Below are 27,848 nucleotides of genomic sequence, written 5' to 3'. Positions count from 1 at the left end.
TCATTTATTCCTCTTTTTCGCACCAACATAGATACGCAGCTGCAATTGCAAGCTGCGACTGGCACGCAGCTTAGTATGTGCGCAGAGGGGGAAGTGGAAGGGGGAGGGGGAAAACGGCCGACGTGAAAATGGAAATGTATCGGAGACGACGTCAGACGCACGGAGGTGTATCGTTGTCGACGAGAACGCTGAGGCCGACGACGATCTTTTCAGGTTTGTAATGGGAAAAGCCGATACGCATCGCGATGCGCACTTAAGGCTGTTTATTCCCCGCGGCACTTATAATACCTCTATAACTGAAGATATTCTCGAGCGCCTTGCGCGGAGGAGATGCTCGCCCCGGTTGGAGAAAAAGAAAGGACGAGGACGAGGGGCGCGGAAAAGGCGGCAGAATCTCGAGTCCTGGGACCGCGGCAAAACGTGCACGGTCTGAAATCTTCAGAACTGTCGTCGTTCTACCTTTGAATTTTCTTTCCTTCCTTCCGCCTTGTGTCTTCTGCTACTCCTTTTTCCATCTCCACACCCCTCGTACTCTCGTCTCCTTTCCGATGCAGCTTCACCGATAACCAAGCGGCTAACGATTCTTTCCCCTGAGTTGTCTATTTTTCCTTGTCCCGTCATACAAACGAAAACGGTAACGGCAAAGTGTTGCCAATCCGGCGAAACTTTCCTGTATATCGCTTTAATTTCTCGAAGCGAAATTCTCGTCTTTGTCACCATCGTACTTTTTGCCTATCTTATCGGTTTAACAATGTTTCGCGTGTATTCCACGGCACAACCGCCGTCTAAGAGCGCGGATACTATAGAAATGTCTGTTCCCCTTTGTGACGCCGATAATGATATTGTCGGCATAATAGGCGAACGTGCTCCAAATGGATTCCTTGTTATCAGGTTTAGAATCAGGATCTTTAATCGATTAAATTGTTTGGAGCATTTTCTATTGGACCGAATGTGTGCAGCTTAGCTAGAATATTATGTGGCTAATTCTTTCGTAAAAGGAGAAAAAAAAGATCTTTTTTTCTTTTCACACTTTATTTTTGTGTGAAATTTGCTGATAAAAATTTTTTTTTTTTTTTTTAAATACTTTACATTCAAGAGATATATGAATATGTGACATATTTATGTTGCAGGCATCTCTACATTCCGATTGTGGAGATGGGCTATAGTAAGACCACGGCGTCAGTGACCGTTTTCTTCATCAGCGCTTTCTTCCATGAATATCTTGTCAGTGTACCCTTGAAGACGTTCAAGATATGGGCTTTTATGGGTATGATGGGACAGGTAAGATTCTCGCGCGTTTACTTCGACTATGTATTGTTGACTGTACAAATATTGACTCTAGCGTCAAGAAATTCTTGTTTATCCTTCAAAAAAAAACTGTACGGCTTTAGACAATTTCAATAACGTTCTGATTTCAAGATCACTATTAATTCTGGGAAATGGATCAGAATTCACTCGAATTCTTAATACTCCAGATAAAATTATATATCAAAATAATATTCTATGTTAAACACGTATTAAATTATATGTAATGACTTCAGTTAATACCCCTTATATAGAGATTTTAAGAGATTTCGCAGACACTGCAACATTATTCGCTATAGACTTTTGCATGAAATTATGTTGCGTACTATATCCTGTATGCGCATACAAGATTCATCCTGTCCGCTCTTAAGTACGGAAATTCCGGTCGTGCAACGCTAATTGTTCATTCTAGATACCACTGTCGGTGTTGAGCAAGATGGCGGAGCGATACTGCGGCGCCAGATGGGGCAACATCGTCGTATGGGCAAGCCTCATCATTGGGCAACCACTTTGTATAATGATGTATTACCACGATTATGTTGTAACTCATTTTGGCGAGACTCTAATCGAGGACTATTCTGTGGTATAAGGGAGATAAAAAAAGAATAAAAACGCGAAAACGGGAGAAGAACTTCTTAAAAAGAAGCTCGCGAGCAATCTATCGCTTTCTTTCGAGGTCAACGATTTCATCAATCGCGTAACTATTCACTTGTATTCTGGGCGAGAAAAAATTCCCCGAATCATCATCCTGATGATTTCTCTCTGAAAATTCAATAACGATAAATGTGCCTCAGGATATATGTGTAATTGTTCGCGTTGAATAAACGGTACATCACGAATGAACATTAAAACGAAACCGTAGTTTCGTGATTGTTTGAAGGTACTATTACATGTGTTTAATAAGTATGTTAATACACAAATGTGCTATAAAGTTGTAAATAATTCCCAGTCAATTCGGTGTCAGATGTATATCGGAATTTATATAATAATTTTTGTACGGTAACTTCTTAATCGCTTCCGCGACGCCGGAGGCAAAGCTTGTTGTCAAATAAATAAAATATTTTTTGTATCAGACCTGCGAAATTTTATTTCGCACCTTGGGAATGTTTATGAGGTTATCAGGGTATTATTCTCTCAGCTGGAAATTGAAGGGCTGTCTCATGGATCGTTGAAAGGACAGCTTTTTAAGGGCGCGACTACGCACGTCCTCTTTTCTCACCAATGAAGCAGAAATCATATGTTCGAATTTATTTTTCTTTGATATATTATCCGTAGAGAATGAGACATTATATCTTCGTTAAAATTTGTATTAGGATATCAAGTTAGAAAATGTATTAGAAAATTATTTTATTTCTCACCATTTTATACCTTTGAATATCCTTGCAATTCTTTAATTTTCGCATTTTCCAAATTCTGTTTTTATCTTAGAAACGAAGATGATTTTTATCCCGATATTGTGCTAATTTATCATGCAATCTTTTTAAATATTTTATATAATCTGTCACACACAGAGTGAGAGAAAATAAAAAGATGTTTAGGTGAACAACATAGCTGAATAATCTACTGTGGTTATTTGGCGGAGGTAGTTAGGTCACGTCACGAATGAAGAAGCCTAACCCTCGAAAGAAACACTTTGAGTTTCTTTTTCTTCTCTGATGAGTCTGTCTCCCTACGATGGATAAATTAATCATGTTGAAGACTGACGGTAGAAAATACATCTATGTCAGAATGATAGATACAGGTAAGATTCGTAAGAAGCGTAAGAATAGCGGTAGAATTCTGCTTTCAGAATAAGTTATAGTCAATTTGCGTTTATAACAAATTCATATATTTTATAGATTTTCATAGAACTGGTAATGTATTATTTAAACGGACAACTATGCCACTCTATGTTATCTTTAATATTAATCGCGATACATATCTTTATCTCGTAGAATATTAAGCACATTAGGCACAGAATTTTTACAGGTACTTTACTTGGGATCGCAATATCCTTAAACAACAATGTTATATCGGTATATATCTTATCGTAAAAGAATATAATATTAATCGCGCATGTATAATGTATTACATGTTATTCTTCATTTAGCACAGGAATATATTAGTGTCTGAAAACATATAAATAATACAATCTCCCCTAAAAAAAAAGTTTTATTTTAAAAGTTTATTTTTAACTGAGGATAACTCAATTTTAATGGATTTGTAATGGAACTGTAATGGATTCTTTTCACTTGTCAACTTGTCAACGACGATTGGAGAATCGTTAAAAGAAATGACAATTCCCTCAACCGCCAAATTTTGCAATATCGAGGAAAAGCTTATAAACTATAATTGAATCATTATTGTATTTTGTTTTACAATTTTCTTTTAATTATGATCAAAAATAACATATCGTAAAAGATATATTTCCATATAGAGAATTATCGAATATGTCGTTGTCGGAAACTCAGCGTTTAATTAATCGAGAGTAACGTGAATTTGAAATGTCGGGATTAATTCATCGACAACCGAAAATCATTTGCATCGTTTTTAGACTTAAAGTTTTTTATTGTGTATTGTCCCGCGCTAGTGAGAAACATTGAATATCTGTATAAATTGAATTTTATCAGATCATTGGCTTGACTTTGGCGTCAATTATATAGCGGTTACCTTTTAGAAATTAGCATTCGCGTCTGACATGGTAAATAACTTTGTTAGCGCCAAAATTCTGAGATAGGAGGCACTTTTGTCCGTCCCTCTGGCAGCTGCATTGTTCCGTAAACTGATACGCGAGTTCGCTTGAACGTGCCGTAAAAGCAAGAATTATTCCTCTTGATATGTTGGGACTTGTAACTTAATTGCCTCCACGTGGATCGCGAATTCGCGCGCTGTTATATTAGCTTTATGTAAATATGAAGAAAAAAAAGTAGCCGCGCGCGCGAATATCTCGGCAATTTCTGAGGCACGTGGCTGACTTGTATCGCATCACAATATCGCCGGAAGCGCTTTATGACGAATATTTGCATAAGAGCAAGGTGTGAAATTCATAATTTGCAACTCTCCCATTAACATTAATTTAGTTGAGTATCGAGTAAATATAATGTTATACAAGAAGAATCTTGTGTTCTCTTTTATTATCTTTTTATTGAGGTTCCGCTCGCCTTAACACTTCAAATAACAATTCATATATTGGCATAATCAAATTCTGCGCCAAAGATTAATCATTCAAATCCTGTCAAAACTTTGATACACATATTCTCGAGACGTCATCTCTTCTATAACGGAACAACGATAAAGTGGCATGTCACGAGCACAGGATACGACGAAGCGTATTTTTCCGCTTTAACGCAATTGCAAACAAAGGATTGAGTAACCGAAAGAGAGCAATGAAAAGAAGACCATGCCCTCGCGTTCTTACCTATAGCTCGCTGCATCCCCGACGTGGCATTCTCGAAGAATGCATCGGTTGGTCTCTCCGAACGAGCGCTCGCGTTATCCTGTATAAGGTGAACGAGGTTGGGGGTTGCGCATCGGAGAGGCGTAGCGCGGAGAGGATGGCGGGGATGATGGTGCGGCGGACTAGGAAGGTGGAAGGGTGGTCAGGGGGCGCAGGGGGCGCAGTGCGAGCGCAACACGATGCTATAAGGGCGGGTACGCGGCGGAGTCTCCGCAGTGAGCGCCGCGACGCCTCTGCGGAGAGTATCGTATGGATCGCACGTTAGGTGATCGCCGATGCACGAGGTGTCCCGCTCTCGTCGCGTATTACGCTGACGGTGTGCAGTGACGAGTAAGAGTTGTTTCACCTTTATCGAGCCGCAAGTCAACTCCGACGAAGGGAAGAGAGGCGGCGCGATCCCGTATTCCGCACCGTGAAAACTGCGGTCGCGTTTCGATCCGCCCGGAAGAGAAGCTTTCCGGATGACCTAGGACGTATTTCGCACTGGAGCAACCAGGTTGATTTTTACGGGAGATTCCGGGAGAGACGGGGGTGGGTATACGGAGGACGCGACAGTTTTCAGATAGCGAGCGAGCGACATTATGTTCTAATAGAAGGAGAATGTGTCTGGCTTGTGCGGAAAATGGTACGTCTCGCCGGGAAATTTCGCAGCATTTGTGTGCCAAGTAATTGTCGGCATGAATGCGACAAGTATAATTTACATTCCATTCAATTTAGATGCGGCCGTAAATGGGAACAGAATGAGATAGGCGGAATACACACACACATAGAGAGAGAGAGAGAGGGAGGGAGGGAGGGAGAGCAAAAGAGAAAAAACAAAACACATGCGTTATATATTCATAAAAATAGTTATCAAAAAAATGCATTTTTTTATTTTTACAAAAAAATGTAAGAAACCTTTTTCCTGTTATTTTAACGATATTAAACAGATATGACTCCATCTCGTTTTATTTTAATCTTATGTTAGCCTAGTTTACGAGCTTCTATGTCGATATCCTACTACAGCACGTTTTCAGAAGTACTTAAAATAGCCACAATAGTCTATCGATGCTTATAGTAACATCGGAGATGCGATTACACGTATATTATAAATTAGGGATTACGGTTATTTATTAAGCGAATATTATTAATCATGCCGATATAAATGAATGAGCGATAATGAATGTGTCTTATGCGAATGAAATATTCAACAACTTCAATAATATATGGCCGGAAGATAAGGCTATCGAGTTGAACGTTACCTGATGAATAGTGGAAATAATGTCCCTGTTTACCGTGAATATACGCCGCTGGGCAGGTGAATTCAATTCCCTCGCGATATTTACTCGCTACGAGGGACGTGCGTTCGGGTAAATCGAGTTGCAGACGGTTAACGAAAGCCGGATATCCGAGAGTGTCCTCGACGAGCGAACGTACAATGGTCCTTTTTGCTCCCGCTCTTAGAGATACGACATCGTTCCGCGTTTCTCTTCCGATTTCAATTACGACGCCGTGACGCAGCATCGCGGTACCTTGTCGGACGAATGCGGAAAAAAATTCATCGTTAATTTAAATGCGCACACATTGAGCTATCCGCATTACATCGCCGCGAATTTTATCCTTTTCACGATTTATATTTGCATGATTTTCACACAAGTTGCCTTATAAATTTTACAAATGCAGATAATTAATTCAGTTGCTCAGCGCATTTACGATAACCCGATTATATAATCTGGTGAGATGTATCATATTAGAATATGTTTTTTAGATGTGCGATACAAACATATAATCGATTTCAATAAACTTCTTATAATTATATGATCAAAAATTTTAAAAATATCTTATTCTAAGATAAAAATATTTTTATTTATTTTTCTACGAAATTTCTATTAAATCTTCTATTCGAACAGTATAAATAGAGTTTCTACATAATGATTTCATGTCAATCTCGCGCAGATTTCCAATAGCTATTATTAATTTTCATATGCTTCTTTGGGATGTTAATGTACAATATGTGTAATCCACTATTAATATCTATTGTTACTAGAATATCTATCTATCCGAGAAAATTCTCTTGGCGAAGAATGTATAAAATTCGCTTAAAAAATTAATTACTTAACGCCTGAATTTTACCTGCTGCTCTAAACGGCGTCGGTTAGTCCGCTTTAATGCGCTTCGTTTATAAACCCGTCGAAAATAGTCCAAGATCGATTAATGGTTCCCCTTCGACTCATCGGTTTTTCTCCCGCCGTTTCTTTTTCGTCCCGGGAAATACATTATTCCCGTTCCCTTATTCCGGACGTTCGATAACAATGACTCGACGTTTGTTAAGAGCCACGCACAGCAATCTTACTGTGTAAGAAAAATGGTACCGGTCATCCGAGGACGTTCGCAACCGACACATGGAAAATTGAAACGATCATCATCGGTCGAATTATCGTTCTACGATCGACGGTACTTCGCAAGAGCGATGACGCGAAGATTTCCGCGGAAAAGGCTGGGCAAACGAGATAAATGAGAATTATATGATCATTTTTCTTAGATAAAGTTCTTGCTTAGATCAAATTCGTATCAGATATTCCAGATATACGCGTAGTTTTTATTCTTTTGTGATGATAAAAAACTCTTAACTGAACTCGTTATTATAATTTTTGGAGACTGTATACCATTCTTTAATTGTGAATTTTTTCCTGTAGCATTTCTTGTTCAAAAATATAGTTGTGTGGTACAATTTCTTAATCCGAAACATTTTTTAAATAATATTCCATAGAGAATATTAAAATATCATATTATAAGATATTGATATTAATGTACATATTTGTTATAAGTTTATTTATATATTATAGAATTGTTGGATTTTTATTAATCTCTATTAAAGGAAGCGCACAAATATAAACCGGAAATTTGAATCTTCACGTTAACCTCTTCGCACTGAGATTATTATACAAGTGGCTTTGTCTATATCGAGTCTCGGTGAATGCCCTGAAACTATTTACGTCACGACGGGTCAGATTATGCAAAATTTCAATCGATTAACCCGTTCGTCAGTGTTTCGCGAACATTATTGCTGCGTGATTCGAGAAAGTTGACTAAGATAACAAGTATAATTTGTCTCACTATTATTATTGTTTTCAGACACTGTAAATCTATATATCGCAACGAAAATTTTTTTTTGAAAGCGTCAGCTATACTGTCGTTTTTTTCGTATCATGTTGGACGTGTAGTGCATTTAACACAGAATAACTTTCAACTTCGTATCGTGCAAACGAAAATAAAGGCCGATCTCACGCATAGAAGTGCGTGCGGTGGATTGCATTTCCGTGCATGGAATCATTACAAAATCGGCGCTGCACGAGTGCAAGCGGGAATAGTTATTTGCTGTTCGATTGCCGAATGATCGCTTGACTAGGCTTTTGACCCAATTCCCGATGATCGTTACCGATCCCAGATTATCCAACGTATAGATAGTCTTGTTAATGGCGGCCTATCAAATCCGGCACTATTCGATTTACGAAACAAAAAGCGTTATCGTGCAAAACGCACGCGGACAGTTCTAGTAAGATATAAAATAGTGATTGTACGCCTCGTATTTTAATATTTATCTCACCTGAAATAGAATATTTGTAACACGAGAGAGAGAGAGAGAGAGAGAGAGAGAGAGAGAGAAGGAGAGAAAATGAAGCTTAAATTAATAAATTTTCCTTTTCTTTCTCTAGAGAGAAGAATAATAATAAATAAAATAATATAAAAAAATAACTATTAAACGAGGATATATATTTTTTATAGAGTATAATAATTTAAAGATTTGAGATATGAAAAGACAACGCGATACTAATTAAAATTATTGATTTGTTATTGAAAAATTACTTTCACTTGAAAAAAGGCAGGAAAATAAAGAATTTTGTTCAAAAATGAATTTTTCCTTAATTGTTGATCTTATTAAAATTTCTATCAGTATATCATGACATTCTCCCGCTTCTAATATTCTATTATTCAATTATTATTCAGTTTTACGGTAGAAAACTAATTACTCAAGTTAGGCAACTAGGAACATATTCAACAATCTCAAAGTTTGAAGACTGTACAAAGGTTTGCCACACTTCAAGCAACAACCTATTTTTGACCATCAATTTCTCTTCATTAGTCGGACTCGGTTGAACTACTATATTCTATATCGATTATATTCTTTTCTTTACATTTTAGAAACTATAATTTTCTTGTTTTCTTGTTAATTTTTTTGTTTTTCTATTATATTAATATAAGGGAATATATTCAGCATTTAAATTAATAATAATAATAATAATAATAATAATCTGACAAACTCTCTCTTTTTGATATGATCAAAATTTACTTTCGTAAGTATACAAATTTTTTAAAAATGATATTTTCGATTACCGCTTTTTTTCGTGACTTCGGCGTTGACGAAAATTTCTAGGGAAAGTCGAACGAGACTGAGATATGAGATTGAGGAAGCAGAGCAGGATGTAAAAAAGCGATATGAACGAGCGTGAGCTGATCGAGAGACGATAGTAATGAAGGTTGTGAAAGCGAGTGGCTACGAGAAGTGAGAAAGCGTGCTCAATACGTATTTCCTTTATCGCGTTTCACCGACGAATCATGGAACGAACAAAGCGCATCTAACATTTTGAATTATAAAGATCAATCCCTGTGATGTCATTTTAATATAATTTTATTTAATTTCAATATTTCCAATACTTACAGAGCATCTGAAAATTTTTCTAATTATATGATATTTTTTTCTCTTTATCGCATAAATATAATTTTTACTCCCCCTCTCGCAATTCTTCGTAAAATCTTGCTATATTATTTCACAATAATTTGTGAAACAATTTCATTCGTCACCGTGTCTGTTCATTTTTTATTATCACATTTTCTAAAAAATTTACTTTCCGTCGTTTTAACGTACACGCACACATTTTTCGTATACCGTCAGAATAAATCAACGTTGTAACGCCCGAACGTAAAGTCCACCGACCATGATAAAATTTTAATCGTGCAGTCACTGGTTCGCTGCTGTTATCACGCGTGAATTGCTGAAGCCTCCCTTCGTTAAATTCGTCAAACAGCTTTACCAGGGAGTTCTTTATCAAGGGCTCGGCTGCTCAGCACACATGGACCGTCGACGAGAGAAGTCTCTCGTATCGGCAATAATTTCAACGAGGGGAAATAAAATCGCGAACAGCTGGACGAATCAAAAAAGAAAAAGCACCGAGAGCATGGACGAAAAAAGAGAGGTCAATGGAAAAGGGTGATGAATCTCATCGCCCAGCAGCGTCGGATCGTAAATAAAAATGAATCGTCGCCGACGTGTCGAGAGCGATAGATCAAAAGGTAGCCGCGAAGATCGAACGACGAGGAAAATAAAAGAGAATTATTGAAGAACGAAATAAATCAAAGCCTCTCTTCTCTCCTCTGCCGTTAGGACACTCGACGACGCGATAAAAGACGAGTGTCATGCCGACGAGTGTCATTAGAGCGACTGCAGTTTGCGGTTCGAAATGAAGGTGATAAGGGAAACACGTGTTGAGCACGCTTCCTCACCCTTTCAGGGATGTTTCTCGAGCTCCCTTTCTCTTTCTTTCTCTCGCGTTTTTTCCCTTATCTTCTATATTTGTCGCCAATATATACACCGCTATTTTCGCCTTTCTTCGGAAGCTAGATATGATCGCTTTGATACTTCTTTTGACACTTATTATCGAAATCATTTTGTCGAATACATATCATTTAGTAAAATTTATTTTGTATAATATTTTATACTGAACGGAATGTGTATATACGAGCGGCGAGATAGTCGGCGAGTTATATATAAAAGTAGTAGAATTATGCGCTTTTGAAAATGGACCACTTTCCAACGCAAATGTCAAGCTTGGTTAACGAGAGAATACTGGAGATTAATGAGATATAACAAGAGGAGATATAGCGGTAAACTTTCTCGCGGAAAAATTTTAATTCAGAGGAAATAATTCTCAAGTGTTGTCTAGAACATCTATTAGTTTTTTCGGATTGAAAAGTTTTTGTTACGACATTTCTATGTCAATTTTGTTTGTTAGCCACATTTGACAGTTGTAACAAAGCTAATATCTACAAGCTTGTCTCTTCATTCACTATATTCGTATTATTTTTAAAGATGCCACAGAAAACAGAGATCACTGATATCGCAAATTCGCGGCGATAATTCCGCGATTTGCCGAATGATCTTCCAATTTTGTTCGCAAACGAAAGACGCGGCATTTACATAAAGTTCTCGTTAGCATCGACGACAAATCCTTACCAATTTCGATAACAATGCGAACAATCGTCGAACTTCTATCTGAGGTAGATCGCCTAACTCTTCGGGAGATTCCCTCTTGAATACGTAGTTATTTGACGAAACCGAGAATAACGAAGTTTATTTTGGAAGGTGCGATTTTTTAGTGAAAAACGTGTTTAAATTTCTAATTTTATTTATCTTCCCTAGATGATATTTATTCACGCACTCTTCTGCGTGTGATGCGAATACGTTAATCTTTATTCACGGCACGTGTTCGAATTAGCAGAGTTTACCTGCATATTTTAGAACCGAGGATAATAAACGTTTATATTATTTACACATTTTCGAGGAAAATGACGATTCATGTGTGGCTTAACTCTCATGAGAAAATACTCGCAATTATAAGCAACGATGAAAATGGATGACGATATTATTGAGCGTGCTAGTCCACATCTCGAATTAGATTTATGTAACAGGATTAAAAAGAAAAAAAAAAGTGTTTTTGGAAGATGATTGTAATATCACTTGTTCACTTTAAACCTCGAAAACGAATCTCCGGAAAATGCAAATCACGTCACAGCTGCTCTGTCCGATCTTTGTTTCGCGGTACATCCGCATGCTGAGCTTGTTTTATTATGTTTGTCGAAAACGATGCTATGTAGTTACATGTGGTAAACGAGCAGCGTCACCAGTAAATTTCTGACACTCAACATAGCGTACGAGATGCAATTTCGCGCGTTGTACCGAAAACTTTCCGAAAGAAACCCGTGCAGAGGAACGAAAAGGGACGCCCTTACGGATGATTTCATCAACGACGAAGGGCCAGATACGTTCAATCTTTTGATCCCGATACTATTGGATGTCTCTGTTAATCAAGTGATCTTTTAAACTGGATATTTGTGTAAAATTTAAAGATAATAATTGATTTACGCGATGCAGAGAAATATTATTAGCGCTATATATATATAATGCACAGATACAATATTTAGAGTTTGTTAAATTAAATTTCTACGTATAATTTTTGAAAGATAGATGTATTTTTTGTGCCCCAAAACAATTTAGAATATTTATACAAACACGTGGCATATACACGCGGGAAACACAGAAAAATACTTGTGGCAGTATTTCATTGATTAAGGAGTTTATTGCTTGTGAGTTGTTGCGCGTCGCGCGTAGTGAGAGACGCGAAAGTAACGAGTCATATCGTTTTACGACTTTATCCTTTCCCGTCCTCGCTGATGTCAATTTCGCTTCTGCACGTGCCCAAAGTAACCCGAGTTGTCACGTATCCAATAATTTCCCGGGGCTTTCGAAACATACGGCCCATCGCTCGAAACTTCTGTCCCTCCTGTAAATCACATTAAGCTCGGCAAGTCCACCGAGTGCGTGTAACTGGACGATGTATCAAACCATAACCGAGCAAGAGACCCGACGTGTTTCCCTCTCGTTTTCCATCCCTCTCCCTTCTCTCTTTCTCTCTCTCCCTTTCTCTTTCTGCCGTCGAATAATTTTGCGTCGACAATTGTCGCTATATGAAAAATTCGATTGTGGATACATAAATGAGTTCGCGCTCGGCCTTCGTAAGCGACTGTAAATCTTGGATCATAAAATCGGCAACGTCTGTAGCAGCGTCTGTTATAAATTTGATGAAGTTAAATCCATTGATAATAAATTAGAAATGTGATGACACAAAGTTCTATCGATTTCATAATTAATAACAATGGCCAAAGTTATATTTTTATTTATTTTATGCTGGCAAACTGTAAATTAAAATCACATGTTGTTTCTTTCTATTATATTATAGTGCACACAGATTAATATATTAATTTGTTAATACTTTCAACTCAGTTTCAATACGTCTTTCATTCAGCAGCGTAATTCGATATTTCAGTCAAAAATATTTCCACCAATTTACTGCCGACACCATTTAAATTACCGTTCTCAATACAACCCAATACAACATCTTCCGTTTCGTCTTCGATGCTGCGTCTCAGAATCGAACGCTCGATAGCACGCCGATAAATTACTAAGGAAGAGAGCATCGAGGCTATTTTATTTATTCATCCGAGCGATCCTGGAGCTTTACCTTCGAGACGCGTAATTCAGAATAGATCGATCCGCGGTATAATCATTCTAGCGTTATTTTGAAGATATTAAATGTTGATAATATACAAATTATACTAATATTAGAAAATAAGAGATGTTATCTTGATACATAAAGTTGCCAAAATCATAATCGTAATCTTTGAATTTTGCACGTGAATTGGCTAAGAATTTTATATTGCATTATCTTTTGCAAAAGAATATTGTAAAGAATTAATATATATAAGGGAGCAAATATAGAATAGACTAAAAACATAAAAATGAAATAATTATATTAATAGTCAAGTATCTTATGTCAATCTCTTAGCATTTTGTACAATTGTCACGTGCAACATCGTGCGATTCCTTTTAACATCGCACGTTTAAATACTTGGCATTAAATGTTTCGACATCGCCGTTGATGTTAGTGTCGATTTCCAGCGAATCCGTGTCCGCGATGTTTATCCGTCTGGAATTCCGGAGAAGAGCATGCGTTGTGAATTCTATGTGACATTTCTGCCGAAAATAAATGGGAATCTTAAACGCCGAGACGACGGCAGCGCAAGTTTCTCTCTCTCTCTCTCTCTCTCTCTCTCTTTCTCTCTTGCTGAAGCTATCGGTATTCTAATTACTCGCAGCGTGAAAATAGCGAGAAACTTGGGGCGCGTAATTATACCGAAGGACGCGCTGCCTTATTAAGCTATCTCATTTTCTTTAGCGAACGGAGCAGGCCGCTCTCGATGGCTTTACCGGTCGTAGTTTTTTCTCGAGTTTTATCCGATAAAGAACGTCGCGATTTACGAGCCGGGACATGGAGGATCTCACGATAGCAAGCGAACGCGATACAAGTTGCAGAGGGGTTGAAAGCTCGATGGTCATCGACGATTATTGCACGAAAGCAAAGAAAAGAAAAAGTAAAAAACGCAACCGCTTATTTAACTTTACCCCTCTTTGAAGGGGTCTATCGAATATAACTCGAAACTTTACCCGCCTCTGGAATAAACCTTTAAATATAAGTTTGAAAGAATGATGAGAACCCAAGTTTGGATTCTGACGATATTAATAACAATGCAGTCGCCTTTGTTTCTTCGTTTAATGACACGTCGCTTTTAAATAAACTTTCGCGAAATTAGAAATCATGATTAAATAATATTTTTATATATTTAACATACAATCAGACTGTGTCTGTATATATACCGAATAGACGAAAATAATTGATGCAGTTCTGACAACTCTCTTTGCAAAAAAGTAATCATAGATATATAAAATCGCAAGAAAATTTGTGAACGTTATTTACGTGCCATGGCAAAAGAAATTTCTACAAATAAAATATTTGTTTTTATTTTTGATTTTCATACTTGCGGCCGTGGAGAATAATTTTCGTGTGCCAGTCCAGATACGGCAGTATTTCACGCGACAAATTCACGCACCGATACTATCGCGAACGATTTTGCGAGGCAACTCCGATGCGAGTTCGTCACACGAACCATTCATTCCGCGAAACTTGCCTCAAATAGCCACATCGCGGTTCGCCCGCACTTAGCAACTTTTCCATGGAACCGCCCGGTTCGTATCTAAATCACTTCTCGCTAACGATAATCGCGGCCTTAAAGGGCATAAGCTTAATCGCGCCACGTTAATTCCCACTCGAAACTCTCCAGACTGCAATAGTCGTAACATTCGCATGAGAGCCCGCGTATGAGAACGTGCCAAGGAACCTCACTATTCTGAGAACTCGTTCTTGATCCCCCTCCGTACCTCCGTCTCTCCCTCTATTCTTGTGCGTTTTCAGCCAGCTTAGAAGTATGTAGCTTTTAATCGTGAAATTAACGCGAACACGAACGCCATGTTAAGGTCGTGTACGATCCGTGGAACGAAGCTCTAATGCGGCAGATCCGGCAGTTACATCCATCGGCCATCGCGATTAGCTAATTAGTGCGGTCTAATGCAGAGCCGACAAGGCGATTTCGGTCTCCGGTATATTCCTCCTGTTTAATTCTAACGACCGGCGCCACGCTAATCTCCTAAAATTAATCACCGCTGATGTAAGCTAGAAACGCCCGCGCACCGCTTACGTAATTTCCGTCGACGAGAGCTCCATTCTCTTCCTTTGTATCCACCATTGGGATTTTCAATAGATATGTGATGGCGGTACTCGAGAACATTTCGTGCTCGCTCTCTGTGCCATCCCGTTATCTTATAAATGGCGTTCCCGTCACGGCCACGCATTTGCTTTGAGAAGTCCTCGGACTACTCGGAGATGATATTATGCAGTCTGATATTGACCCATACAAAATTGCATTTATTATATATATCGACCAAATAAAATTAAGACAAATTTTTATGAATTAATTATTAAACAAAAGAACAAATAAGGTAAAAAAATTAATTTAGATATTGTCATTGTAATGTATTTTAAAATAAGATCAGATTTTTAAATGCATGTAATATTTGTATTGTATATTCAAATAACGAATACATCATTAAAGCGCACGCAGTCATAAAATATATAATATAATAAAAAAAATATAAAAAAAAGTACAGATATAACGCATTTATCTATCTTTTTATCTATCTTCTCAATGAAATGACTTCCCCAAAGCCCACGCGGCTTGAAGTATCGAAAAGAAACAATAAGAACGCGGGGAATGATATATTTGTACGTGACCGCTATAAAACGAAATACGGTCTTTTCCCTCAGACGTATAATAACGCAATTACCAGCGGGGATTCGAGATTAAGCGGGAAAGAGTTACAGAAAAGAAGGAGCCGGGACGTCCAGTCGCGACCGTCCGCTCGGCGCGTAGACGAAACGGGCCGAGGCGGGAAACAGGATGAAGCGGATGGAATTCGAGAAGCGGAATCCAGGATAATTCTCACTTAATCCTCGGATATAGGCCCTTGCGACGAAGCCGTTCGTTACTACATTCCGTAACGGCGACGAGTATTTTCGTCGCGGTATCGTCGTCCACGCGCGGATAATCTCATCTCCGATATTACTTTCATCTTTAATGTACTCGCGAAATCCATCCACTTCGAAACACATTATATTCCGATACGACGGGATCGAATTGCGATCGTCGATGGTAGTTTGGCAAACTTGCCGCACTATCTCGGACTATCTTCGTCTGTTTTCCAAACTGAACTTTATGGCAAACGGAATTGCGCCCCATATTATATTTATTGTGCTGTCAGTGGCACTGTTTTCGTACCCGTGGATTGGAAAAAATCGACGGTCTCTTTCCTTTTTTTTTTTTCGCTTGGACGCTCATCGTAATATTTTTTCTTTTATATTTTCAATATATATGAAGTGTAATCTAAAAAAATAAGGTGATAATATTTTATATTAAATAATATCGCGCTAAAAACGAGAATTTGATTTATCTTAACGGTTTTTCATGCATGCTTTAATATTAATCGACATAATAAATTTTTCGAGGTACAATTTGCGTTTTTATTCTCGTAGAAGTAAAATTATCAAAAATGTAGAATAGTTGCACAAAATTTTATTTGTTAATTCGCAGATACCACGCAAGGATATGGCAGAAGCGCAGCCTCGTTTGGCCATTGGGGACTTATCCACGCTTATGAAAGAAGTCTAAGGCATAAACCGTGAAAGTGTCAATATCTTGCGAATAAGAGGACGTCGACCATACGCGACGCTATACAGAAACGGATGGTCTGGCCGTGCATTGAACGGTAAAATTGAAGCAAAATTAACGGCGCCACAAACGAGCGCGGAAGAATATGAGACCATCGTGTGAGAGTCTGCTCGATCGACGAGAATTAATTTCCCTTCCGGTCATCGGGTCGCGGCGAAATGACCGAGCTATCAAGATTAATCGTGTCTTCATGAGAGCGCGGATCTTCCATTAGTCGCTCGATCAGCGAACAACAAGCGATCCTTCCTCGATCCATGAACGTGTGCGAGAGGCACGCCAACGTAAGAAGACAAGTCGCATCGGGCCAATTTCTCTTCCGGTCAATTCAGAAGACAAAGACGAGCAGATAGTACTGACTCATCGAATATTTAACTTTTCGCAACAATTTTTCCGAAATTTCATTCGAGATACTATTCATTTTGATTGAACGAAAACGGTGAGTGGTCCTTTAAGCAACGTAAGATAGAATTTTTTTAAATTTACGGCATGGAAAAGCCAGCTCGAGATAACGAAAAGTAAGTCTCGGATATCATCTAACAAAGAGTAAAATCCGGGGATATAGTATCATCCAACCTCTAGGCGGCAACCCTCTCTATTTGGCCGACAATTCCCGTCACTCTTCGTCTCTCCCGGATTCTCATTCGAGCACCATCGCTCCGTTATTACGCGTCCTGCTATGTCGCGAGCATAAAAGTATAACTTAGGACGCGTTACGCTTGCGGTTTACGGAATAAGGATGTGTGTAGAGTTTCACGATGACGCGAAATCGTTTGACATAATTATGTAAAACTCTTGGAAGAGTTCACACGAAATCGGCAAGATCAACGACATTCCAAACTTGTGACCCAAAAATCGAAAAATTTCCGTAAATACTAGTGCTATTTTTGAAACAGGTAAAATAATTGCAACTTTTAAATTAAAATAAAACGCTGAGATATTTTAAATTAGGCCAATTGAGAAATCAGATGGATAAAATGGCGGATTATAAATCGTACTCATTTGTGTAACTCTTCAATCTCCATATTACAAGTACGCGTAAGAGTGATAAAATACACAGTGCGGTGAACCGTAAAGCTGGTCCGGCAAATTCCAAAGAGACGCTGACCCAACGTGCTCGACGCGAGGGAATTCAATCGCGAAATGGACCGCGCGATATTTGAATACTTCTGTAAATTGTAGCGCCGGTGAGTTTAATGAAACGCCCACAAGCCCTGAAGTGAATATTGTAATCGGACAGAGAATCTATTTCCGGATACCGATATTCGTCCAATGTTCGTTCGCGCGTTGCTCGAAACTCGGATAGATTGCAACCAGCCGGAAAGCTTTGGAAATCTCTCTTTCGCGAAAGAATCGGGCAAGTTCGAGCATAAAATTTGTTTCGAGAACGTTTGAGAGACGGGGAAATGGATCACGTGCACGTGAAGTCGAGGTCAGCTTCGAAGAGCAACCCGACGAAGATGGCCTGCGAGAAAGCATCGAGACGTCTCAGGACGATCCTCGTGAGGGCGTCCCGTCTCGGCATCTCCACGGCGGAAGTCGCCAGGTTACCGGCGGCCAAGAAACTTATCCCCCAAAGAGATCACGGTTGGAAATTGGCGGTATTTCTCCTGCTCATGTTCGGAGGTGGAGTCATTGTCGCCTTAGTATGCACCGCCAGGAAAGGATGTTCGAAACTGGAGGATATCGTAAGTTGAACTTTATCTCTTTATTTTAGAAACGTTACGCTTAAGTGCACGAAATAGCGCGTCTCCGTACGGCGAAAAGGACGAAATAATGATGTAGGAATATTATATGTTCGAAGAAAATTTTTAGCAGTTATAAATGTGCGTGTTTTTTATTATAATTCAAGAGTAACTTTATTGATGCGTAAATAATTTTACATAGTATACATAATACATAGTTATCGGAAAATCATAAATTTACGTAAGTAAAGATCTTTGAGCCATGAACAATTTGAAAGTTGAAAGGTTAAACAAGCCACATTTCTGTAAATTCGCTCCGACGGCCGCATATACGTGACTTTCGAAAGAATTTCATGAACCTGAGAGAGTGGTGGAAATGTGAAGTCGTCGTACGTAACATGCGGTTGACTTGAGTAAAAGTCACACGTCGTACACATTTTCCAATGAAAGGGACGAGGGTGAAGTTTTCCGTGCACTCAGAGAAACTATTTCCGTCAAAAAGAATTTGATGTCACGCTCTGGTCGGACAGGAACTGTCAGATCTTCCTTTGGAAAATATATTTCACTAAAACTCGCCTAAATTTCAGACCACCTGTAGAATAAATCCTTCGTTTCCATAGATATGCTCTTGTTAGTTTCACTGTTTTATTAAAAAGACCAAACAAAGAGAATATAATAATATAAAAATATAAGGAAAATTTTTAGATAATTATATTTTATATTTTCAAATGTGAAAACTTGAAATTTTTATATTATTATATATATATATTGTAATATTGTATATTCTATCTTCTGTTTTGTAATATTCTATAATAAGCCCATCATATGGTACTTTTACAAAATTATTTTAAAAAATATTTTTACAAATTTTTTAAAGATTTTATTATATACAATATATATTTCAGTTATTATCCTCTATTTTAAAAATTTATTAAAAAGTTATATATAAAATCATTAAGAGAAAGAAAATACTAAATTATATATTAGTAGTTCGAAATTAAATATTTTATTGCAGTAGTGTACTAATCAGTGATAAATCCATTTTGCCTAGCTTTTACATTCTCCTATTGTCATTCATTCGAGATTCCCGACCGCAGGCCTTTTCTCCGAGTGCATCGTATGCACCGATTCCTCGCATACCTCGTTCAATTTCGCGAAACGAACTCCTAGCAGAGAAGCGTGCGAATCGCGGATTATGCACGCGCGAGAATTCAACGAAAGGGAGAGAAAGGGAAAGAGAGAGACAGACAAACAGAGAGAAAGAGAGAGAGAGGGAGAAAGATAAAGGTAGAGAATAGTGCAAGGCGATGGAATCGTGTTAACGATGTTACACGCGCGTAGGGAGGATGGTCGGGCGGCTTCTGAAATTACAGATCAAGGGTTTCTAAACAATTACGCTGTCGACGGGAGGTCAAGCCTGGAGTAGCGTGACGTTAGAGAGCTACGGCTTGTAGGAACCGAGGCTTGCGGCCTGCGGCTGAGGGTTGCGGACGAGGGTCGAGGCTAACAGGAAGTGCTCTCTCACTGGCGGCCAATGGACGGCGGTGGGTTACGTCGACTCCACCGACGAGAGTAGAGGAGCGGCTCGCACTCCTCTTCTCTCTCGGGATATTCCCCCACGGGAAACCGGCGGCGCCGCTCCATTGTGCCCCCGGGTAAAGCGGCACGGACACAGACGCGTATAGGATTGGCGGGTACCTCGCCCGCACCCCCTGCTACCATTACATCGAACGCAGCAACCGCAACGCGGAAAGTTCGCCTTTGAATCGCCGCAGGGATTGACAATGATTTTAACTGACATGGTTGAGCCGCGATTATCGTGCTGCCGGCTGATTGGCGGTTAGAAACATCCCTCAAGCCCTCCTGGGACCAACATTGCCTTATGGTCAAGAGGGTGAGAGAAGAGATACGGTAGAGAAATAAAAATAAAGATGAAGATAGATAGATAGATAGATAGATAGATAGATAGATAGATAGATAGATAGATAGATAGATAGAGAGAGAGAGAGAGAGAGAGAGAGAGAGAGAGAGAGAGAGAGACGATGGTCCCTTAGGCGTTGCTTGCTGGATGTTAAACGGAGGGTCATCGCTGATGGGTCTGCTGGAGAATCACGGATTCTCTTTGATTGCATCGGTAGTCAATTGCTTACGTATTGCTTATGCAATGCTCGTTAATGCAAATAGTTTGACCCCTAAAGAGTATCGTTGTGCTAACGGGATGTTCATACATAATACATCTAACAACATGTAGAAGCGTGGTAGCACTTACTTAACTGTTTATACACGGTTTGTGTGGTCTTATTGCAAACAAAAGATATTCCTTAATAAACTTGATTTCTTGATTACGAAAAGAATGAATTCTAATCAAGATTCGCAAATATGTTAAAGATTCTTTATAACAATCTGCAAGTATAATTTTAAAAATTACAATAAAAATATTATTTATTATCGAGAATTATTTGGAGAAAATTTTTTTCGACAGCACGATTTTACTGTTCTTTTAATTTACGAAAATCATTTTTCATCATGCGACACGTTAATGCAGTTCTTCGATTTGCTTCATTGATGTAGCTCGTAGGGCAAGTTGTTCTACCAACAATGGATCAGAGTGAAGAGCATGAATTCTCTTTGATGTCGCCGTGGTTGGTAGTTGCTTGCGCCAATGCTTATATAAAGCTTGTTAACACTACCTTGCCTAACCAGAACCGGTACTGTCGATTACACGAAACAATTATCGTGAAAGCTAAAAGGAATATCTCATGCGAACACTGTCGACGAATACGAGGCGTGGAAATGATAAAATTAAAAAGGAAAATATGTGTTTCAAGGAAAACTTGATTCCGTTTTAAACACTTCGCGATTCTCAACATTTATTCTGTTTAATCTAATCAGTTCTTTTTTTTCGTCAAGCGTCTCAATATTAAATTATAATGCACTCGCGAGCGTTTACACGAGCCCCATCAAGATAAAACCTAACGGTAATTATGCATGGCTTTATGCACTGGCGAAACAGGCGATTTGCGCGAAGTATGTTGCGTCACTATTTATCTGAGACAGCGGCGTACAAAATTTATGGCAACGCCGTCAAATCCCATCACACGGCTGCAAATTTTGCAGCGTCGGAGGACCACCATCGTGCCATTGCGCTCTATCTACTCTCCTAGTGCGACAACTCCTGCGATTATCTTCTCGCGGCGCGTTCCTGTCGCGGTTGCAGCGATCCCTCAAAGCGCATATTGGACATTCATGCGTGCGTCCGAGCGCACCCGGGTCCGGTTACACGCAATATGCGAACACGATGATGCGTCGGACGTGCGTGACGGCCACTTGTGCGACAGGGGTGCGTGTGTTTAAATGCGTTATCGACGAACACGCGACAGCCGAATCGACTCCAAATCTCAAATTCCATTTACATCCTTAATGTTAAGACGAGTAAAAAAATCGTCTGCATAGGAATTCCTCATTTCCGAATGAGACCAAAATTGATAAGACTGCGCGAGATCGATGGAAATAATATTTACCTAAGGGGATTGACTATATATTATCGTTGAATACAGAGCAGTTTTACGAATGAAACGTGCAGACTACTACAGAGTAGTACAGATAAACGTAAGAGTAGTCATTGTAGGATTACGTCGGTGGGATACGCAATATTTATTCAATGAAATCAATCTCGGTTGTCGGCTTCGAGTATAAAAGGTTTTTTTATAATGAATTTACACAGGCAAAACCGATAGTAGCGGAACTTGTGTGAATATAACATTACTTTGATAAAATAACGTTTTTGTTGTATCTTTGCCACACGTAATTTTGGTGGGTGACACAATCTCGTTTCTTGATAAAATGCTAGAAACACATAACATTTATCCTAGTAATATTTTTGTACACAATAATTATTCAAATTTAAATTTATATTGAACTTGTGGACAATTTACAGTAGTATAAGTCAATCATATCTCTTACTTATCTTCAATCTATCCTCAGAACAATCAATTAATAATTCCAAATCAAGAATTGTTTCGCCAAGATGACACTTTTCCAATTTCCCGAATGCTAAAAACATAACATTTATCTTATTAATGTTTTTGTATAATAATTATTTAAAAATTTATAAAATACTGAACTTGTGACAATCTTTAGTAGTACAAGTCAATTATATTTTTTCCAATAAAATGCTAAAAGCACGTAACATTTATTATAGTAATATTTTGTACACAATAATTATTCAAATTTAAATTTATATTAAACTTATGGATAGTTTACAGTAGTACAAGTCAATCATATCTCTTACTTATCTCCAATATATTATTAGAAGAATTAATCAATGATTCCAAGTCGAAAACTGTTTCGCCAAGACGACACTCTTCCAATTTTCCAAATGCTAGAAACACATAACATTTATCTCATTAATGTTTTCATACAATAATTATTCAAATTTATAAAATACTGAACTTGTGACAATTTTCAGTAGTACAAATCAATTATATTTTTTCCAATAAAATGCTAAAAACACGTAACATTTATTGTAGTAATATTTTGTACACAATAATTATTCAAATTTAAATTTATATTAAATTTGTGGACAGTTTACAGTAGTACAAGTCAATCATATTTCCTACTTATCTCCAATATATTATTAGAAGAATTAATCAATGATTCCAAGTCGAAAACTGTTTCGCCAAGACGACACTCTTCCAATTTTCCAAATGCTAGAAACACAACATTTATCTCATTAATGTTTTCATACAATAATTATTCAAATTTATAAAATACTGAACTTGTGACAATTTTCAGTAGTACAAATCAATTATATTTTTTCCAATAAAATGCTAAAAGCACGTAACATTTATTGTAGTAATATTTTGTACACAATAATTATTCAAATTTAAATTTATATTAAATTTGTGGACAGTTTACAGTAGTACAAGTCAATCATATTTCCTACTTATCTCCAATATATTATTAAAAGAATTAATCAATGATTCCAAGTCGAAAACTGTTTCGCCAAGACGACACTTCCAATTTTCCAAATGCTAGAAACACATAACATTTATCTCATTAATGTTTTCATACAATAATTATTCAAATTTATAAAATACTGAACTTGTGACAATTTTCAGTAGTACAAGTCAATTATATTTTTTCCAATAAAATGCTAAAAGCACGTAACATTTATTGTAGTAATATTTTGTACACAATAATTATTCAAATTTAAATTTATATTAAATTTGTGGACAGTTTACAGTAGTACAAGTCAATCATATTTCCTACTTATCTCCAATATATTATTAAAAGAATTAATCAATGATTCCAAGTCGAAAACTGTTTCGCCAAGACGACACTTCCAATTTTCCAAATGCTAGAAACACATAACATTTATCTCATTAATGTTTTCATACAATAATTATTCAAATTTATAAAATACTGAACTTGTGACAATTTTCAGTAGTACAAGTCAATTATATTTTTTCCAATAAAATGCTAAAAGCACGTAACATTTATTGTAGTAATATTTTGTACACAATAATTATTCAAATTTAATTTTATATTAAATTTGTGGACAGTTTACAGTAGTACAAGCCAATCATATTTCCTACTTATCTCCAATATATTATTAGAAGAATCAATCAATGATTCTAAATCGAGAACTATTTCGCCCAAATGACATTCTTCCAATTTCTCTTCAGATTCAACGAGCTATATTGTTGCATGCACAAACATTCGGACATTCATGATTCTATACGATCCTCATCGCCGAGTCGATGGTAGTAACTGCGAGTGCATATTCGTCCGGAACAGTACATGCGCGCGCACGTGTAAGCACGCATCGGCAAACATGTGTGACGGCTGCTACGTGTCAGTGAACGGGACAGGTCGGCGACGCGAGACAGTTGCTATCTACGTCGACGTGCTACGCACGCGAACCGACCGGTGGTGGCCGCCCCATTCGCGGACAGGGTTCACGCAGGCCAGCATAATTCTGGGATAACTCGGGACAGCTGCGTGTGATGCCGCGTCGCATCATGCAATTAATTAATGCATTAATTTATCAGCTCTCGTTCCAGCGAACGGAACTCGAGATTCATCGCCGGTACCGGCACACCCGGTGCGCTTCGCGGAGCGACGATAAACACGATGTAAACCGAACGCTGATCGATATTGACTCGTGTCATCCAATTTCTGTTTGTCATGCTTGCTTGCTATGTCGGAATATCCCGCTTGATTTGCGTACTGTCTTCAATTTTTGGAAATTATTATAGCAAAAAGATGAATCATGTTCATGTCTTTTCGAATTTCATAATTAAGAAATAATTTTTGTGTGTGATGTAGCGTTATTACTGCCATCTCACGTATAATTTTTTTGATATATTTATTTTTAACTTATTATGACAATTCAATTTGCCGCAATTATTTTGACGATTGAATATTTAGAACGTCTTAAAACATTTTACGATGTGAAAAGCGAGCATGCAAGAGGGATTATTATTTATGATTATCAAGATATGGACGAAATCAATGACATTGACGGAACGATGCCTTTCGGCTTCGTAGAAAAAATCCGATTATCGCACAAGCGACGAACGAGTATCACCGGCCATTAACGAGGCCTCGAATTTCAAATCCCGTTTCCGTGATTACTGCGGCGGAAACGAAACGGAGAAAGAGAAGAAGCGGAGGAATTGAAGGGAAAGCTCGAATCTGCGGCAGCTGGCGGGCGTTTTAGATCAGATCCCTTTCTAGAAAGTCGGCTTTCGAATGTCAATTTCGGCCGCCGATGCTGAATTCCTGACATTTACGGCTACGTGCCGTCCTGGCTTACATCGATATCCTGCACGCCACCGTGAGGGAATTTCTCAGATTTTCCGTTTGAGCATTCTTCCCGCGATCATCCGGTAGTCAGCTCGACGAAAGCGAGATTTTATTCGTCGAAAAAGACGTTCCGCTTACTTTTCATCTTACTATTATTATTAAACGGATCTCGATCAGTTGGAATTTTATCGATCATACATGAATTATCGTAATCGTTATAACAAAGTAAAAATTTATTTTTACCATATTCCCTTAATTATTCATTATATCTGAATATAATTAATACTTTATGGATATCACTTATCAGTTCTCCTAATAATACGTGAAAATGTATTTTTAATTATCACAGCTATTTTCACATCGCACGAATATTTCACTCGCGATGCATACGGAAAATAAATCATTCCTTCTATTTTTACCACAAATTTTTTTTTCACATTGCAAATCTTGCGTTTGAATCAGCCGAAACGTACGAATAAGGTAACATCAGTGGCTGTTGTCGGTATATCCCGAAAACGTTGTCGTTTGTTCGATATATGTAAGATAGCAAGGGATAATGGAGGGAAGGGAGAACGGTGGAGGGTGGACGAACGAGAAAGCCAGGGAGAATCGTGGCGAGAGATTCGAAGGGCGGGCGGATAGATAGGCGCCGGAGCGTAACTCGATATAGCTGCCAGCAAGCTGCCGGTATCGCAGCTCTCCCTTTCCCATCTTCCGTTTCCTCTACCATCCCGTCCTGGGTCGGCCACCCCCGTCGGTCCGTCAACCCTCTCTCTCTCTCTCTCTCTCTCTCTCTCTTTCTCTCGTTCGCTCGTCCATGGATGCAAGGTTACCCGGGAATATTCTCCGCGTAAATGCAGCATCGATGTTTTGTCAGTGCGACGAGGCCTCTCGATGGCGCTCTCCGTGTCATGTCTTTTCCTCCCCCCCTCCTACGTATCCCCGCATATGTTCCGCTTCCCGTATATCGCGCTCCTCTCTTTCTCGTGCGTTCAGCGTTTTATTCCTCGATCTTGGAATACTGCAGCTGTTACACCGTCCCTGGCACTGACAGGGGACAACTGTTCGATATTCTTCGAGGTACATATCTTGGTGCATTAACCTTGAGCTTAGAGGGTACTGAGAAACCCGCCAGAGACACCAATGTCGGCGGGAAACTGGGAAAAGAGATCCGCTTTCCTCAGCGATTCGCCGCAAGCGGATGTTGGAACACTTTGATTTCGTATCTTATCTCGTGCATAAAAATGCTTAAACGATGATTCCAACGACGAAGACGCTTGTTCGACACGCACCACGTTTTTAAAAAAAAGACGTTCTTCAATTTTCTAATCTTACTAAAATCATGTTAAAGTTCGATAGAATGAATGAAGGAGATTTTCCAATGTCTTCCTATAGAGACATTCGAAAATACCAAGTCAGAGCACGTACAGGATTCTAACTTTGCCATGTTATAATGATCGGCGAAGCAAGCGTCAAAGTTGGAATTCGATCCAACGACGGTAGTGTCACGCGTCGCACTGAACTTAAGTCTGCAAGTTCGACATTCGGATCGGAGCAGATCGGTAACATTAATATGTAAGACGTAAGAGCCAATTAGCAGTATAGTTCGGTTCATAGCGATAGTCTTTCTTCTCCATCGTAATGGCGGCTTTGACGCGATACCCGTTCACCAAAGTTGCCGAGACTGCTTTGTCTCGTCGTTTGCGAGAACTCGGCAACTACATTAGAACCTCGCGCCACGAATATCCCCGAAAACGGGGACCCATCTCATTGACCGAGATCTTTCAGGAAACTCCTTGGGAATGCTTCGGGAAATGGCCTTGAACTTGATTAAATTCTAGCGCTAAAGTGTAGGTGTTTTTTTTTTCTTCTTTTTTACACACGCAAACAGATTTACTCTTTGAGGAAACGTCAAATTCATTCTTCGTGTTTGGCTTATTTTAATTAAGTTTGTTAACACTGCGCTGTCAAGTTACAAATTGCGCGTAATAAATTTGAATATCAAAAATGCAACTATGTATCCATTTATTTTTCTATGATATATGAGATGTCATAAGATTTAGTTGCATAGATTTTAGCTACAGCCACGCGCTCGAACTTCAAATATTCTTCGTCTAAAACCGTTTATTCCGATACACGTAAAATTTTCAGCAGGAAATGGCTATGAACGCACCACGGAAACGTCACGATATTCCGATGTGATGGTTTATAATAAATCCCGACGGCAAACACGTTGCGTGCGATATTTAGACCTGCCTATATCGTGCGTCACGGTTGTGCCAATATTGCGACCATCTCGCATCCCGGACACGTAGCAATGAAATTACGAAATTTGCAAACAGACGAGATGCAATGGCGGATGTCGGCGGCCGAACGTGTATTTTCCAACAATCGCTTCTAGCTTTCGCAGAGGCGCGCGAAATCTTTAGAATTCGAAGTGGCCGCGATCAAACGTCGTATCTCCGAAAACCGCGGTTAATTAGTCACGCTATCGTGGGGGTTTGACTACTATCGTGATTTTCCCCGAATTTCCTTCGCCCCGGGCTGCTATTCCCGAGAAAATATTCCCACTCGCGATGAAGTTAGCATCGACCCGAGCGTTGCTCGACTAATTACTTTGA

General features: G+C 38.6%; 2 protein-coding genes across 3 annotated transcripts in view; both read left to right on the top strand.

Moving 5' to 3' along the window:
• Nucleotides 1–2,379, top strand: part of Mdy (diacylglycerol O-acyltransferase) — an 85,146-nt gene extending 82,767 nt beyond the window's left edge. For both annotated transcript variants that reach the window (XM_070295090.1, XM_070295089.1), the window contains 2 exons: nucleotides 1,131–1,281; nucleotides 1,718–2,379. In XM_070295090.1, the coding sequence (XP_070151191.1) occupies nucleotides 1,131–1,281; nucleotides 1,718–1,894 (328 nt within the window). In that variant the 3' untranslated portion in view covers nucleotides 1,895–2,379. The remainder of the gene's footprint in view (nucleotides 1–1,130; nucleotides 1,282–1,717) is intronic.
• Nucleotides 2,380–4,977: 2,598 nt separating this feature from the next.
• Nucleotides 4,978–27,848, top strand: part of LOC138932481 (uncharacterized) — a 39,691-nt gene continuing 16,820 nt past the window's right edge. The window contains exons 1-2 of the mRNA XM_070294374.1: nucleotides 4,978–5,237; nucleotides 16,598–18,420. Coding sequence (XP_070150475.1) covers nucleotides 18,139–18,420 — 282 coding nt within the window. The 5' untranslated portion in view covers nucleotides 4,978–5,237; nucleotides 16,598–18,138. The remainder of the gene's footprint in view (nucleotides 5,238–16,597; nucleotides 18,421–27,848) is intronic.

Source organism: Polyergus mexicanus, unplaced genomic scaffold, assembly GCF_030449975.1.
Source record: "Polyergus mexicanus isolate NDT 795.1 unplaced genomic scaffold, iyPolMexi1.0 SCAF_4, whole genome shotgun sequence".
Taxonomy (NCBI): Eukaryota; Metazoa; Arthropoda; class Insecta; order Hymenoptera; family Formicidae; genus Polyergus; species Polyergus mexicanus.
The sequence above is the reverse complement of the archived record's forward strand: the minus strand, read 5'-3'. Positions and strand labels throughout refer to the sequence as shown.